Source organism: Hydra vulgaris, chromosome 05 (genome assembly GCF_038396675.1).
Source record: "Hydra vulgaris chromosome 05, alternate assembly HydraT2T_AEP".
Classification (NCBI taxonomy): domain Eukaryota; kingdom Metazoa; phylum Cnidaria; class Hydrozoa; order Anthoathecata; family Hydridae; genus Hydra; species Hydra vulgaris.
In genome coordinates, this window is record NC_088924.1 from 19,254,836 (window position 1) to 19,272,500 (window position 17,665).

Below are 17,665 nucleotides of genomic sequence, written 5' to 3' on the forward strand. Positions count from 1 at the left end.
GAGAATGTCGTTTAAGACAACATATAAATGGGTAGAATAAAAAAAATAATAACCTGATAAAGTGGCACTAGTGACTACCCAAAAAAATTAAAAGTAAAGACAAACTATAAAAACATTACAAACAACTGACCAACACAACTGTTGTTTTTGAATATCCACCCAGACTTGCAAGTACAAATGTAACTTCCATTAGTGTTTACACAATCACTGTTAGTCAAGTTGCAATATTTATCCAACTCATAGCATTCATTGACATCTGAAAACAATTTTGAAGTACTATTTAAAAAAAAAATTATTTTTAAGAATGTCATTTAGGACAACATGTAAATAGGTAGAACAAAAAAAATAATTACCTGATAATGTGATACTAATGACTATCCATAAAAATAAAAGGGAAAAAAATTATAAAACATTACAAACAACTGACCAACACAACTGTTGTTTTCCAATATCCATCCAGTCTTGCAAGTACAATTGTAACTTCCATTAGTGTTCACACAGTCACTGTTAGTCAAGTTGCAATATTTAGCCAACTCATTGCATTCATTTACATGTAAAAGCAATTATAAAGTAATATTCAAAAAAAATTATTTTTGAGAATGTCGTTTAAGACAACATATAAATGGGTAGAACATAAAAACTAATAACCTGATAAAGTGGCACTAGTGACTACCCATAAAAATAAAAAAGAAAGGCAAACTATAAAAACATTACAAACAACTGACCAACACAACTGTTGTTTTTGAATATCCACCCAGACTTGCAAGTACAAATGTAACTTCCATTAGTGTTTACACAATCACTGTTAGTCAAGTTGCAATATTTATCCAACTCATTGCATTCATTGACATCTGAAAACAATTATGAAGTAATGTTCAAAAAAAAACTTATTTTTAAGAATGTCATTTAGGACAACATGTAAATGGGTAGAACAAAAAAAATAATTACCTGATAATGTGATACTAATGAATATCCATAAAAATAAAAAGGAAAGACAAACTATAAAAACATTACAAACAACTGACCAACACAACTGTTGTTTTTGAATATCCACCCAGACTTGCAAGTACAATTGTAACTTCCATTAGTGTTTACACAATCACTGTTAGTCAAGTTGCAATATTTATCCAACTCATTGCATTCATTGACATCTGAAAACAATTATGAAGTAATATTCAAAAAAAAATTATTTTTGAGAATGTCGTTTAAGACAACATATAAATGGGTAGAATAAAAAAACTAATAACCTGATAAAGTGGCACTAGTGACAACCCATAAAAATAAAAAGGAAAGACAAACTATAAAAACATTACAAACAACTGACCAACACAACTGTTGTTTTTGAATATCCACCAAGACTTGCAAGTACAAATGTAACTTCCATTAGTGTTTACACAATCACTGTTAGTCAAGTTGCAATATTTATCCAACTCATAGCATTCATTGACATCTGAAAACAATTATGAAGTACTATTTAAAAAAAAAATTATTTTTAAGAATGTCATTTAGGACAACATGTAAATAGGTAGAACAAAAAAAATAATTACCTGATAATGTGATACTAATGACTATCCATAAAAATAAAAGGGAAAAAAATTATAAAACATTACAAACAACTGACCAACAAAACTGTTGTTTTCCAATATCCATCCAGTCTTGCAAGTACAATTGTAACTTCCATTAGTGTTCACACAGTCACTGTCAGTCAAGTTGCAATATTTAGCCAACTCATTGCATTCATTTACATGTAAAAGCAATTATAAAGTAATATTCAAAAAAAATTATTTTTGAAAATGTCCTTTAAGACAACATATAAATGGGTAGAACAAAAAAACTAATAACCTGATAAAGTGGCACTAGTGACTACCCATAAAAATAAAAAAGAAAGGCAAACTATAAAAACATTACAAACAACTGACCAACACAACTGTTGTTTTTGAATATCCACCCAGACTTGCAAGTACAAATGTAACTTCCATTAGTGTTTACACAATCACTGTTAGTCAAGTTGCAATATTTATCCAACTCATTGCATTTATTGACATCTGAAAACAATTATGAAGTAATGTTCAAAAAAAAAATTATTTTTAAGAATGTCATTAAGGACAACATGTAAATGGGTAGAACAAAAAAAAAACTTACCTGATAAAGTGATACTAATGAATATCCATAAAAATAAAAGGGAAAAAAATTATAAAACATTACAAACAACTGACCAACACAACTGTTGTTTTCCAATATCCACCCAGACTTGCAAGTACAAATGTAACTTCCATTAGTGTTTACACAATCACTGTTAGTCAAGTTGCAATATTTAGCCAACTCATTGCATTCATTAACATCTGAAAGCAATTATAAATAAATACTCAAAAAAAATTATTTTTGAGAATGTCGTTTAAGACAACATATAAATGGGTAGAACAAAAAAAATAATAACCTGATAAAGTGGCACTAGTGACTACCCATAAAAATAAAAAGGAAAGACAAACTATAAAAACATTACAAACAACTGACCAACACAACTGTTGTTTTCCAATATCCACCCAGACTTGCAAGTACAATTGTAACTTCCATTAGTGTTTACACAATCACTGTTAGTCAAGTTGCAATATTTATCCAACTCATTGCATTCATTGACATCTGAAATCAATTATGAAGTAATATTTAAAAAAAAAATTATTTTTAAGAATGTCATTTAGGTTAACATGTAAATGGGTAGAACAAAAAAAATAATTACCTGATAATGTGATAATAATGACTATCCATAAAAAAAAAAGGGAAATAAATTATAAAACATTACAAACAAACTGACCAACACAACTGTTGTTTTCCAATATCCATCCAGACTTGCAAGTACAATTGTAACTTCCATTAGTGTTTACACAGTCACTGTTAGTCAAGTTGCAATATTTAGCCAACTCATTGCATTTATTAACATCTGAAAGCAATTATAAAGTATAATTCAAAAAAAATTATTTTTGAGAATGTCGTTTAAGACAACATATAAATGGGTAGAACAAAAACAATAATAACCTGATAAAGTGGCACTAGTGACTACCCATAAATATAAAAAGGAAAGACAAACTATAAAAACATTACAAACAACTGACCAACACAACTGTTGTTTTCCAATATCCAACCAGATTTGCAAGTACAATTGTAACTTCCGTTGGTGTTTGCACAATCACTGTTAGTAATGTTGCAATATATATCCAATTCATTGCATTCATTGACATCTAAAAATAATTATAAAGCAATATTCAAAAAAAACTTATTTTTGAGAATGTCATTTAAGACAACATTTATAAAGGTAGAATAAAAAAAAATAATTACTTGTTAATGTGGTAGTAATGACTATCCATAAAAATAAAAGGGAAAAAAATTATAAAAACATTACAAACAACTGACCAACACAACTGTTGTTTTCCAATATCCACCCAGACTTGCAAGTACAACTGTAACTTCCATTAGTGTTTACACAATCACTGTTAGTCAAGTTGCAATATTTATCCAACTCATTGCAGTCATTGACATCTGAAAACAATTATGAAGTAATATTCAAAAAAAAAAATATTTTCAAGAATGTCATTTAGGACAACATGTAAATGGGTAGAACCAAAAAAATAATTACCTGATAATGTGATACTAATGAATTTCCATAAAAATAAAAGGGAAAAAAAATTATAAAACATTACAAACAACTGACCAACACAACTGTTGTTTTCCAATATCCATCCAGAGTTGCAAGTACAATTGTAACTTCCATTAGTGTTCACACAGTCACTGTTAGTCAAGTTGCAATATTTAGCCAACTCATTGCATTCATTAACATCTAAAAGCAATTATAAAGTAATACTCAAAAAAAATTGATTTTGAGAATGTCGTTTAAGACAACATATAAATGGGTAGAACAAAAAAAATAATAACCTGATAAAGCGGCACTAGTGACTACCCATAAAAATAAAAAGGAAAGACAAACTATAAAAACATTACAAACAACTGACCAACACAACTGTTGTTTTTGAATATCCACTCAGACTTGCAAGTACAAATGTAACTTCCATTACTGTTTACACAATCACTGTTAGTCAAGTTGCAATATTTATCCAACTCATTGCATTCATTGACATCTGAAAACAATTATGAAGTAATATTCAAAAAAAAAATTATTTTTAAGAATGTCATTTAGGACAACATGTAAATGGGTAGAACCAAAAAAATAATTACCTGATAATGTAATACTAATGAATTTCCATAAAAATAAAAGGGAAAAAAATTATAAAACATTACAAACAACTGACCAACACAACTGTTGTTTTCCAATATCCATCCAGACTTGCAAGTACAATTGTAACTTCCATTAGTGTTCACACAGTCACTGTTAGTCAAGTTGCAATATTTAGCCAACTCATTGCATTCATTAACATCTGAAAGCAATTATAAAGTAATACTCAGAAAAAATTATTTTTGAGAATGTCGTTTAAGACAACATATAAATGGGTAGAACAAAAAAAATAATAACCTGATAAAGCGGCACTAGTGACTACCCATAAAAGTAAAAAGGAAAGACAAACTATAAAAACATTACAAACAACTGACCAACACAACTGTTGTTTTTGAATATCCACCCAGACTTGCAAGTACAATTGTAACTTCCATTAGTGTTTACACAATCACTGTTAGTCAAGTTGCAATATTTATCCAACTCATTGCATTCATTGACATCTGAAAACAATTATGAAGTAATATTCAAAAAAAAATTATTTTCGAGAATGTCGTTTAAGACAACATATAAATGGGAAGAATAAAAAAAATAATAACCTGATAAAGTGGCACTAGTGACAACCCATAAAAATAAAAAGGAAAGACAAACTATAAAAACATTACAAACAACTGACCAACACAACTGTTGTTTTTGAATATCCACCCAGACTTGCAAGTACAAATGTAACTTCCATTAGTGTTTACACAATCACTGTTAGTCAAGTTGCTGTATTTATCCAACTCATTGCATTCATTGACATCTGAAAACAATTATGAAGTAATATTTAAAAAAAAAATTATTTTTAAGAATGTCATTTAGGACAACATGTAAATGGGTAGAACAAAAAAAATAATTACCTGATAATGTGATACTAATGACTATCCATAAAAGTAAAAGGGAAATAAATTATAAAACATTACAAACAAACTGACCAACACAACTGTTGTTTTCCAATATCCATCCAGACTTGCAAGTACAATTGTAACTTCCATTAGTGTTCACACAGTCACTGTTAGTCAAGTTGCAATATTTAGCCAACTCATTGCATTCATTAACATCTGAAAGCAATTATAAAGTAATATTCAAAAAAAATTATTTTTGAGAATGTCGTTTAAGACAACATATAAATGGGTAGAACAAAAACAATAATAACCTGATAAAGTGGCACTAGTGACTACCCATAAAAATAAAAAGGAAAGACAAACTATAAAAACATTACAAACAACTGACCAACACAACTGTTGTTTTCCATTATCCACCCAGACTTGCAAGTACAATTGTAACTTCCATTAGTGTTTACACAATCACTGTTAGTCAAGTTGCAATATTTATCCAACTCATTGCATTCATTGACATCTGAAAACAATTATGAAGTAATATTCGAAAAAAAAATATTTTTGAGAATGTCGTTTAAGACAACTTATAAATGGGTAGAATAAAAAAAATAATAACCTGATAAAGTGGCACTAGTGACTACCCAAAAAAATAAAAAGGAAAGACAAACTATAAAAACATTACAAACAACTGACCAACACAACTGTTGTTTTTGAATATCCACCCAGACTTGCAAGTACAAATGTAACTTCCATTAGTGTTTACACAATCACTGTTAGTCAAGTTGCAATATTTATCCAACTCATTGCATTCATTGACATCTGAAAACAATTATGAAGTACTATTCAAAAAAAAAATTATTTTTAAGAATGTCATTTAGGACAACATGTAAATAGGTAGAACAAAAAAAATAATTACCTGATAATGTGATACTAATGACTATCCATAAAAATAAAAGGGAAAAAAATTATAAAACATTACAAACAACTGACCAACACAACTGTTGTTTTCCAATATCCATCCAGACTTGCAAGTACCATTGTAACTTCCATTAGTGTTCACACAGTCACTGTTAGTCAAGTTGCAATATTTAGCCAACTCATTGCATTCATTAACATCTGAAAGCAATTATAAAGTAATATTCAAAAAAAACTATTTTTGAGAATGTCGTTTAAGACAACATATAAATGGGTAGAACAAAAAAAATAATAACCTGATAAAGTGGCACTAGTGACTACCCATAAAAATAAAAAGGTAAGGCAAACTATAAAATCATTACAAACAACTGACCAACACAACTGTTGTTTTTGAATATCCACCCAGACTTGCAAGTACAAATGTAACTTCCATTAGTGTTTACACAATCACTGTTAGTCAAGTTGCAATATTTATCCAACTCATTGCATTCATTGACATCTGAAAACAATTATGAAGTAATATTCAAAAAAAAAATTATTTTCAAGAATGTCATTTAGGACAACATGTAAATGGGTAGAACAAAAAAAATAATTACCTGATAATGTGATACTAATGACTATCCATAAAAATAAAAGGGAAAAAAATTATAAAACATTACAAACAACTGACCAACACAACTGTTGTTTTCTAATATCCATCCAGACTTGCAAGTACAATTGTAACTTCCATTAGTGTTCACACAGTCACTGTTAGTCAAGTTGCAATATTTAGCCAACTCATTGCATTCATTAACATCTGAAAGCAATTATAAAGTAATACTCAAAAAAATTTATTTTTGAGAATGTCGTTTAAGACAACATATAAATGGGTAGAACAAAAAAAATAATAACCTGATAAAGTGGCACTAGTGACTACCCATAAAAATAAAAAGGAAAGACAAACTATAAAAACATTACAAACAACTGACCAACACAACTGTTGTTTTTGAATATCCACCCAGACTTGCAAGTACAAATGTAACTTCCATTAGTGTTTACACAATCACTGTTAGTCAAGTTGCAATATTTATCCAACTCATTGCATTCATTGACATCTGAAAACAATTATGAAGTAATATTTAAAAAAAAAATTATTTTTAAGAATGTCATTTAGGACAACATGTAAATGGGTAGAACAAAAAAAATAATTACCTGATAATGTGATACTAATGACTATCCATAAAAATAAAAGGGAAATAAATTAATAAACATTACAAACAAACTGACCAACACAACTGTTGTTTTCCAATATCCATCCAGACTTGCAAGTACAATTGTAACTTCCATTAGTGTTCACACAGTCACTGTTAGTCAAGTTGCAATATTTAGCCAACTCATTGCATTCATTAACATCTGAAACCAATTATAAAGTAATATTCAAAAAAAATTATTTTTGAGAATGTCGTTTAAGACTACATATAAATGGGTAGAACAAAAACAATAATAACCTGATAAAGTGGCACTAGTGACTACCCATAAAAATAAAAAGGAAAGACAAACTATAAAAACATTACAAACAACTGACCAACACAACTGTTGTTTTCCAATATCCACCCAGACTTGCAAGTACAATTGTAACTTCCATTAGTGTTTACACAATCACTGTTAGTCAAGTTGCAATATTTATCCAACTCATTGCATTCATTGACATCTGAAAACAATTATGAAGTAATATTCGAAAAAAAAATATTTTTGAGAATGTCGTTTAAGACAACATATAAATGGGTAGAATAAAAAAAATAATAACCTGATAAAGTGGCACTAGTGACTACCCAAAAAAATAAAAAGGAAAGACAAACTATAAAAACATTACAAACAACTGACCAACACAACTGTTGTTTTTGAATAACCACCCAGACTTGCAAGTACAAATTTAACTTCCATTAGTGTTTACACAATCACTGTTAGTCAAGTTGCAATATTTATCCAACTCATAGCATTCATTGACATCTGAAAACAATTATGAAGTACTATTCAAAAAAAAAATTATTTTTAAGAATGTCATTTAGGACAACATGTAAATGGGTAGAACAAAAAAAATAATTACCTGATAATGTGATACTAATGACTATCCATAAAAATAAAAGGGAAATAAATTATAAAACATTACAAACAAACTGACCAACACAACTGTTGTTTTCCAATATCCATCCAGACTTGCAAGTACAATTGTAACTTCCATTAGTGTTCACACAATCACTGTTAGTCAAGTTGCAATATTTATCCAACTCATTGCATTCATTGACATCTGAAAACAATTATGAAGTAATATTCAAAAATAAATTATTTTTGAGAATGTCGTTTAAGACAACATATTAATGGGTAGAATAAAAAAAATAATAACCTGATAAAGTGGCACTAGTGACTACCCAAAAAAATAAAAAGGAAAGACAAACTATAAAAACATTACAAACAACTGACCATTACAACTGTTGTTTTTGAATATCCACCCAGACTTGCAAGTACAAATGTAACTTCCATTAGTGTTTACACAATCACTGTTAGTCAAGTTGCAATATTTTTCTAACTCATAGCATTCATTGACATCTGAAAACAATTATGAAGTAATATTCGAAAAAAAAATTGATTTTAAGAATGTCATTTAGGACAACATGTAAATGGGTAGAACAAAAAAAATAATTACCTGATAATGTGATACTAATGACTATCCATAAAAATAAAAGGGAAAAAAATTATAAAACATTACAAACAACTGACCAACACAACTGTTGTTTTCCAATATCCATCCAGCCTTGCAAGTACAATTGTAACTTCCATTAGTGTTCACACAGTTACTGTTAGTCAAGTTGCAATATTTAGCCAACTCATTGCATTCATTAACATCTGAAAGCAATTATAAAGTAATATTCAAAAAAAATTATTTTTGAGAATGTCGTTTAAGACAACATATAAATGGGTAGAATAAAAAAAATAATAACCTGATAAAGTGGCACAAGTGACTACCCATAAAAATAAAAAGGAAAGACAAACTATAAAAACATTACAAGCAACTGACCAACACAACTGTTGTTTTTGAATATCCACCCAGACTTGCAAGTACAAATGTAACTTCCATTAGTGTTTACACAATCACTGTTAGTCAAGTTGCAATATTTATCCAACTCATTGCATTCATTGACATCTGAAAACAATTATGAAGTAATATTCAAAAAAAAATTTATTTTTAAGAATGTCATTTAGGACAACATGTAAATGGGTAGAATAAAAAAAATAATTACTTGATAATGTGATACTAATGACTATCCATAAAAATAAAAGGGAAAAAAATTATAAAACATTACAAACAACTGACCAACACAACTGTTGTTTTTTAATATCCATCCAGCCTTGCAAGTACAATTGTAACTTCCATTAGTGTTCACACAATCACTGTTAGCCATGTTGCAATATCTAGCCAACTTATTGCATTCATTGACATCTGAAAACAATTATAAAGTAATAATCAAAAAAACTTATTTTTTAAAATGTCATTTAAGACAACATATATAAGTGTAGAACAAAAAACTCTCTATGTTTTTAAATTGGTATCCATCAGTAGCAAGGTAACTATCAGTAGCAAGGGTAAACTTTATTACTTATTAACAATAACTTTAAAAGTATATGTTTGTTTAGCATTGTTATATTGCTACTTATCATGTCTTACTTTACTTTTTATGCGAAAAAGTTTTATCTCAGTTATTTTGTCATATAAAATAAATAATGTTTTAATTCATAACTACACTTTTATGAAAATTGGTTTTTCATTGATTATCTAGAAAATCGTTTCTTTGTTGTGGTCTTTAATCTCACCTGTTTATTTAATAAGTTTGCCTGTATTAAAACTAATGGGGTCAAATATCTTTTATATATATATATATATATATATATATATATATATATATATATATATATATATATATATATATATATATATGTATATATATATATATACACACACACATATATATATACACACATATATATATATACATACGTATATACATATATATATATATATATATATATATATATATATATATATATATATATATATATATATATATATATATATATATATATATATATACATCTATATATATACATCTATATATATATATATATATATATATATATATATATATATATATATATATATATATATATATATATATATATATATATATATATATATATATATATGTATATATATATATATACACACACACATATATATACACACATATATATATATACATACGTATATACATATATATATATATATATATATATATATATATATATACATCTATATATATACATCTATATATATATATATATATATATATATATATATATATATATATATATATATATATATATATATATATATATATATATATATATATATATATATATATATATAAATAATTCTTGGAAATTATTTCTAAAAGATTGAGGTCAGCACTAATTTGCCGACCTCATTCTTTTAGAGGTCGACATCAGGTCAGCTAAAAAATTTTGATACAAAGTCTTTTTATAAAACATAGAAACAAGGTTGGGGATTTTTTTGCCAATATCAAACATTTTAAGCTCGGGTTTTAGGTTGGCATTGCCGAATGTAAACCCTAATTCCGAGGGCTGTGTATATATATATATAATATATTTTTGAACAGTAATTTGCATATATTTTATAAGTTATAATTATTGTTATCTTTAAAAATTTTTTTTTAAAAAAACTAAAATTAAAAAATAAATTATAATTAGTTTTCTAACTATTTTTTAGTCAAATATTAAACAATGGGATTTATTTGATTGCTGTAGTTGTTTGGGTTCAATTGGATTAAGTAGTTATATAGGAGCTTTTAAAGGTATTCTATAACTTTTTTAAAGCATATTTTGTGGCATGGAAAATACGTTTGATTTGCAACCTTACAACTATTACTGTTACCTTACAGTTTTACAACTAATACTAACTAGTTGCTGACAACTTTTTTCCATAGTCATGATTTTAACTTTAATGTAGAATGCTGTTATACAAATTGAAAAAAAAAACATTTCATAACATAAATCTCTTATTAAAGCTATCGTTTTTATAAGAATTATGGTTTAAATAGAAAAGGTAATGGTCAGCACATGTCTGTGATTGCTAAAGAAGATTTGATTTGTAATTGTGACTCTTTTAAAGTAGTAGTTGATGGTCACTCTCTAATTTTAAAAATTGTGTTAAAATTAAAATGTTGAGTTCGATTGTTTCGGACACTGAGACGCTGAGAGAAAAACATGTAGTTTCCAACAAAGTTCACATTAAATTTGTATCTGATTTTAAAGGACTGTTTCAAACTTTTTTGACATTGTACAGCAATGTCATTAAGAAGTGCTACCAGTGCCAATAGATGCTACACTTAAAAGTGTTTTTGTGACCTTCTGTGTAATGTCTTTTCTCATTTTATTAGTGAATATCAAATAATTAAATGGTTGAATCAATATAAATAAAAATTGACACAAATAAATTTATTTTAATAAATTCCAGTACATAAGTTTAAAATTTATTCTTAAAAAAATACTTACAAAAGAAGAGGTTTTCAATGAATTTTGTAATTATTTAAACAAAATAGCAATGCCAGGCACCAATAAAGACAGTTTAAGTGATTCTAATGATGTAGAGTTTTTAAAAAACATCTATTGTTTTCTACTGAACCAACTGTAATTCATATTCATTTGTTTATAGATGAGTTTGAGCCTAATAATCCTCTAGGTTCTAAGAAAGAAAAACACCAAATTTTTGGTATTAATCATGTTATAAGAAATGCATCCACGCTATTCCTCTCAAATGTCTCAAGTTCATTTAGCTGCCTTGGTTTGACCTAATATTTTGAAGAAAGCACCTTGCTCTGAAATTATGAAACAATTAATTGATGAACTTATAGAGTTGAGCAAAAATGGTAATACTTTAAAAACTAGCAACATTACTCATTCACTTAAAGTAGGTCTATCACATATTTGATTACATATCCAGTTTTAATGATGACTGTGCTGCATACCGGTTGGTGTATACCGGTTGAACTAAGAAATTTAGCTGACATATTTTCACCGAATATTAAAAGATTCTCTAGGATATTTAGCTTATATGATAGCATCATTTGTTAATTCCTTTGTGGACATAGAGCCAGGAAATTTTATTCCTAAAATGCACTACATGATGCATTATTCAAGACAAATTGAACTCTTTGGACCTTTGCCATATTTATGGCGCATGCGATTTGAAGGTAAGCATAAATACATTAAGTGTCTTTCTCATGTTGCTTTAAGATAAAGATTAGGACAGGAATACTAGGTATAAGTAAAGTATAAGATTGATATAATCCAAATAAAATACCTGCCTCAGGTATTTTGAATTGTACTATGATATAGTATTTTGAAATATTTAAAATTCATTTAATGTAAACATAAATTGAAAAAGATCTAGATGTTTTGAAAAGTTAAACTTTACCTGCAAGTAGACTCAGGGTACTTTGATAGAACTTCATAAATGAAGTTCTATCAAATGAAATGAAACAAGGGAAATTTCCCTTGTGATTGATGTATGATTGTCCTGTTAAACGAGCTTGTGTAATTTTATTATGGCTAAACTCACAGGGATGAATTTTTTTTCCTTTTTCTAGGACTGGGAATACCATGATCCTCCATGGAAAACTATTTATTATACTTAAAAAACAACAATGTGAAACTTAACAGCAACAACTGAGGCAAAGATTTAATTAAGCCAAAGAGAAATTTAAATTTTTTTAAAAGAATGTATTTGAAGCAAATTTATCCTTTCAATAAAAACCAAAAGTTCTCAACTGGCGTTACTTGATAAGAAGTTTAATGAGTTTTTAGTAAAACTTACATTTTTCAAACACACTGTGCCCACACTTGACAAACCTTTTAAGGGAAAAAAAAATTATTCACGTTTCTCCCAATATCCTATTACATAATTAAATTATTTCTAACATTTATAAATATTTTTTCTCTTGTAAAATCTATAATGATAGACAACCTTTCTTGCGTCTACCGTGTTTGTTTGGCCTTAAGTATTGTAGTATCCAAGATTGAGGAGTCCCAAAAGGACTCCAGCTTTATATCTCTACTTTTTTCAAGTCTATAGTGTCCAGAGGCTCTAAACATGTTTGTTGACTTATTATCTGCTATAATAAAAAAATTCATGAGATTTAATGACTTGAAACTTATTGTTATTAAGCCCAGAGTCCTGGAGTTCCGGAGTCCTTGCCGCCATTATACCTAAGGACTCCGGGCTTAAAAAACGATTGTTCCAATAACCTAAAAGTCTTAATTTTTTTTCTATTAGTAGTACATAAACTTATTTATATTTTCAGAGCTCCTGGATACTAAAAACTAGAATAAAGTAATCTTTTTGTGACTTTCAAATCCGGAGTCCCTTTTGGGACTCCGCATTAGGGTGGAGTGATTTTGGAATCAGAACTATAGTAACCCTGGAGTAAATAGATTATCAAAAAATAATAATAAAATGTATAACATGTACTTGCTAATAATGCCTGGAAAATGGCTGGTTCACAAAAATGTACATTTATTTAGACTTAATCTATTTTCGAGAAAAACCGCCATTTTTTGATTTTTTTTTCAAAGTGGGCCTTTTGGGACTCCGCATCCCTGGTAGTATCATAGGTTATGCTTTATTTTTATGTCTATATTATATCTATTTGTGTTTTGATGATTGCGTTCCCATAAGCTTTTTTAAAAAAAGTAAAAAAGTGCCATTTTGATGAGTTTATAGTAAAACTTACATTTTTAAAACACCCTGCGCCCCCCTCCCCCCACTAGATAAACTTTTTCAGAAAAAAAAAAAAATTATTTACGTCTCTTCTAATATTCTTATATATAAAAAAATATTGTGTGCCCTCCCATAACCGAAATTTCAAAAATATGACCCACCCTGATGTGTGTGAATGTATATATATATATATATATATATATATATATATATATATATATATATATATATATATATATATATATATATATATATATATATATATTTTAAACATCTTTGTTCCCAACAAGGCTGCAAGCAACCACTAATTAGAATTGGAAATTACTGGAAAAGAAAAGATGAAGATTGTAGAGCAAGATAATGATTGACAGACTACTTAAAAGATTGTAAATTATATGAATCAGGAAAACAAGATGAAGGAAGCGAACTCTGAAGGACTGATGTTCGAGGAAAAAACTAGAGGAATAAGAGATTTTGGAGCACTAAGGAACAGCCACAGAAAAAGAATAAGACTTAATTGAGCGATGAGTAACACAAGAATGAATTTTAGTAGATGAGTAGTGTCCATTGTAGTATTTGTAGAAAAGAGAAAGAGAAGTAACATTATGACAATAATGGTTGATAATGGTTGGAGGTTGCCTGCAAGAGCAGGTGCAACTATGTTTACAAAGCATTTCTGCATCTTTTCTAAAAGAGAAAGGGCATCATTAGAAGATCCGTCCCAGATATGGCGACAGTATTCTATACTGGATTATACTATACTATGCCGGATTAGAGACATATATATATATATGCATATATATATATATATATATATATATATATATATATATATATATATATATATATATATATATATATATATATACTCATAATATTTACTATGTCCTCCTATAATATAATATACTCTTAATATTTACTATGTCCTCCTTTTGCCGCAATCCCAGCCAATATTCCCTGAGGAATAGATTCATACAAGTTAGTTATAAAATCCTGGGGTATGTTGTGCCATCTCTTTGAAGTACTTCAAAACATTCTTGAGCATTTCAGGGAGCATGTTCAACCTTCTTTCTGTCCAGGTAATCCCAAATATGCTCAACTAGCATGAGTTACCCGGCGTTGCCCGGGCCAATATTTAAACTGGCTTACCTGATATCTGTACACAAAAATGGGCCCAAATAATGGGCCCCCCTGACCCCGGGGGTCGGGGTACGGGGTCAAAACCCAGCTAAGAACCTTCTCGCCCTCGAGGACTACCCCCATGCCAAATTTCATCGAGATCGGTCCGGCGGTTTGGATTTCTATAGAGAACAAACAAACAAACACACACACACACATTGCCCTTTATATATATAGAAGATTATATTCAAAACTCGACTCTGGGGAGGCCAGGTCATCAGTTCCAGTACTACTTTCTCTGCCATTTCATTTAAATAATTTTTTGCCACTCGGAAAAAATGTTTTGGGTCATTGTCCTGCTGCAGAATAAAATTATGACCTATTAGTCTCATTCCAGATGATACAGCATGGTGCCTTAGGATATTCACATAACGTTCCCCGGTGAGTCGCCCCCCTATATAAACAGCCCCAAACTTGTAAAGAGCCTCCTCTGTGTTTAATAGTAGGGTTTAAACACTCGGGCTTATAGGCTTCTTCAATTCTTCTTCAAACATATTGGCGTCCTTTCGTTCCAAAAATTTTGAATTTGGACTCATCGGTGTACAGAACCTGATCAAACATTTCCTGGGCCCAATCTTTGTGCTGTTTTGCATATTTAAGTCGTTTTTCTTTATTGCCACACCGTAATAATGGTTTTCGAATTGCAACACACCCTCTTAATCCCGAATTAAGTAGGTGCCGTCGAATAAAAAAAGAGCTGACATTTTTCCCAGTTGCTGTGTTAATGACTTTAGCCAGCTCGGTTGATGCTTTTTTTGTATTTCTTAAAGATAGGGTTTTTAAATATTTATTGTCATCTTTTGTTAGCTTAGGAGGTCTACCATTTTTTTTTCTATCTTCAAGGGAGCCAGTTTCTCTGATTTCTGTAACAGCATTCTTCAAATATGCTGTTTTGGATGTAGTTGTTATGACACATCGTTTTGATAAAAAAAAAAAAAATCCCTCATGTTTCCTCATCAATTTTGTTTATTTATTCAAAATAATATATTCTTTTAACTTTTCTTATATATTATTAAACTTAAGTACGCTTTAAAAAATTACATAAGAAAAAAATTGTAAATACGGCTAATTTATACAAGTGGTCTAAAACTTATTCACAGTCCTGTCTGTATGTGTGTATATATATATATATATATATATATATATATATATATATATATATATATATATATATATATATATATATATATATATATATATATATATATATATATATATAAATATATATATATATATATATAGTCACAATCAAAAGTGAAATTTCATCTGAGATATTCCAGACTGGTGTTGTGACAATTAGAAGACATTTGTGCAAACAACTTAACTTAAATAGCCTTGTTCCGGCAAAAAAGCCTTGCCTTTCTCAAAAAAATATTAGAGACAGTATTGCCTTCTTTCAAAAATACAAGCACTGGTCAGCGGAAGGTTGGGAGGATGCAACATTTAGTGACGAGTCACTAATCGAACAATTTGTTTGTCATTCTACAAGCATTAGACGTCGGCCTTGCCAAAGTACAGCCCTCAGTATATGCTTTCTACTGTAAAACATTGCTTAAAATCATGATATGGGTTGCTATTACAGTAAATCAAAGTGGTGGTTTATGGTTTATGTCTCCTAACACCACAATAAACAACCATATATGTCTTAAAATACTTTAAATATTCATGAACATCACACCAAATGCATCACAAAAATACCCACAAGTTTCAGTATGACGGAGTACCCTGTTACAGGGCCAAACTTTTGAGCAGTTAGTTACCTGAGAATAGGGTTGAGATCATTGGCCCCTTGTCTAGTAACTCACCCGACCTCAATCCCATTGAAAACTGCTGGAATCATCTTAAAAATAAAGTTTAGAAACTAAGACCCTCTCTATATGATTTACAAGAAAAAATTAGGCAGGTATGGACTTAACTTAGGACTCCTGAATATTTAAGAAAACTCATTCACTCTATGCCTACTCGCTTAGTTAATTGTTTAAATACTAAAGGACATCATACCAAGTATTACCCTCAAGTATTCAATTCATATAACATAAATTAATGTTTCGAAGATATTATTTTGTCAATTGTAATGGTTACTAATATATTTTAATAAAATCAATGAATAATTTAACAAAAATCGTGTTTTTTTATGCAATGTTCCAAACTTTTGATTACGACTGTATATATATATATATATGTAAATAAGTAACTTGAAAGAGTAAATATAATTTTCAATTTTTTTGAAAATTCATAAATTTTAATCAAAATATATTCAGCAGAGTTTTCTCTTTCTGCAGCCATTGCATATTTTTATGTTGAGCACAGTCAATTTCAATTGATTGCAATTTTAACTTTTTTTGTTATGTAAAGTTCCAAAACATTTTTCTGTTACGCATAATTCCAAGTTTCCAAACTAGTTATGTCTATAAACAATGATTCTACACACTTAATAGACCCAATGTTTGTATGCCATTCAGCATACATATAAGGTTGTCATCAACATCACAAAGTTTATAGATGAAGTTTAAATTTTGTATAAAATGCAAGTGTGTCTATTTGAAACCACAGATGCTAGTCTAGCAATAATTGTCATATTATCAAAAGAAAAACCAGGATCTATGCTCTTTATTTTATTGAACAATCTTTTTAGCAATA

At 28.6% G+C, this 17,665-nt stretch overlaps 1 protein-coding gene across 1 annotated transcript in view; it reads right to left on the reverse strand.

Moving 5' to 3' along the window:
• Positions 1 to 17,665, reverse strand: part of LOC136080229 (fibrillin-1-like) — a 67,413-nt gene that overhangs the window by 5,552 nt on the left and 44,196 nt on the right. The window contains 27 exon segments of the mRNA XM_065796843.1: positions 131 to 256; positions 726 to 851; positions 1,026 to 1,151; positions 1,325 to 1,450; positions 1,920 to 2,045; positions 2,217 to 2,342; positions 2,515 to 2,640; positions 2,813 to 2,938; positions 3,111 to 3,236; positions 3,409 to 3,534; positions 3,707 to 3,832; positions 4,005 to 4,130; positions 4,302 to 4,427; positions 4,600 to 4,725; positions 4,899 to 5,024; positions 5,197 to 5,322; positions 5,495 to 5,620; positions 5,794 to 5,919; positions 6,091 to 6,216; positions 6,389 to 6,514; positions 6,686 to 6,811; positions 6,984 to 7,109; positions 7,282 to 7,407; positions 7,580 to 7,705; positions 7,933 to 8,004; positions 8,177 to 8,302; positions 9,368 to 9,493. Of these exon segments, the coding sequence (XP_065652915.1) occupies positions 131 to 256; positions 726 to 851; positions 1,026 to 1,151; positions 1,325 to 1,450; positions 1,920 to 2,045; positions 2,217 to 2,342; positions 2,515 to 2,640; positions 2,813 to 2,938; positions 3,111 to 3,236; positions 3,409 to 3,534; positions 3,707 to 3,832; positions 4,005 to 4,130; positions 4,302 to 4,427; positions 4,600 to 4,725; positions 4,899 to 5,024; positions 5,197 to 5,322; positions 5,495 to 5,620; positions 5,794 to 5,919; positions 6,091 to 6,216; positions 6,389 to 6,514; positions 6,686 to 6,811; positions 6,984 to 7,109; positions 7,282 to 7,407; positions 7,580 to 7,705; positions 7,933 to 8,004; positions 8,177 to 8,302; positions 9,368 to 9,493 (3,348 nt within the window).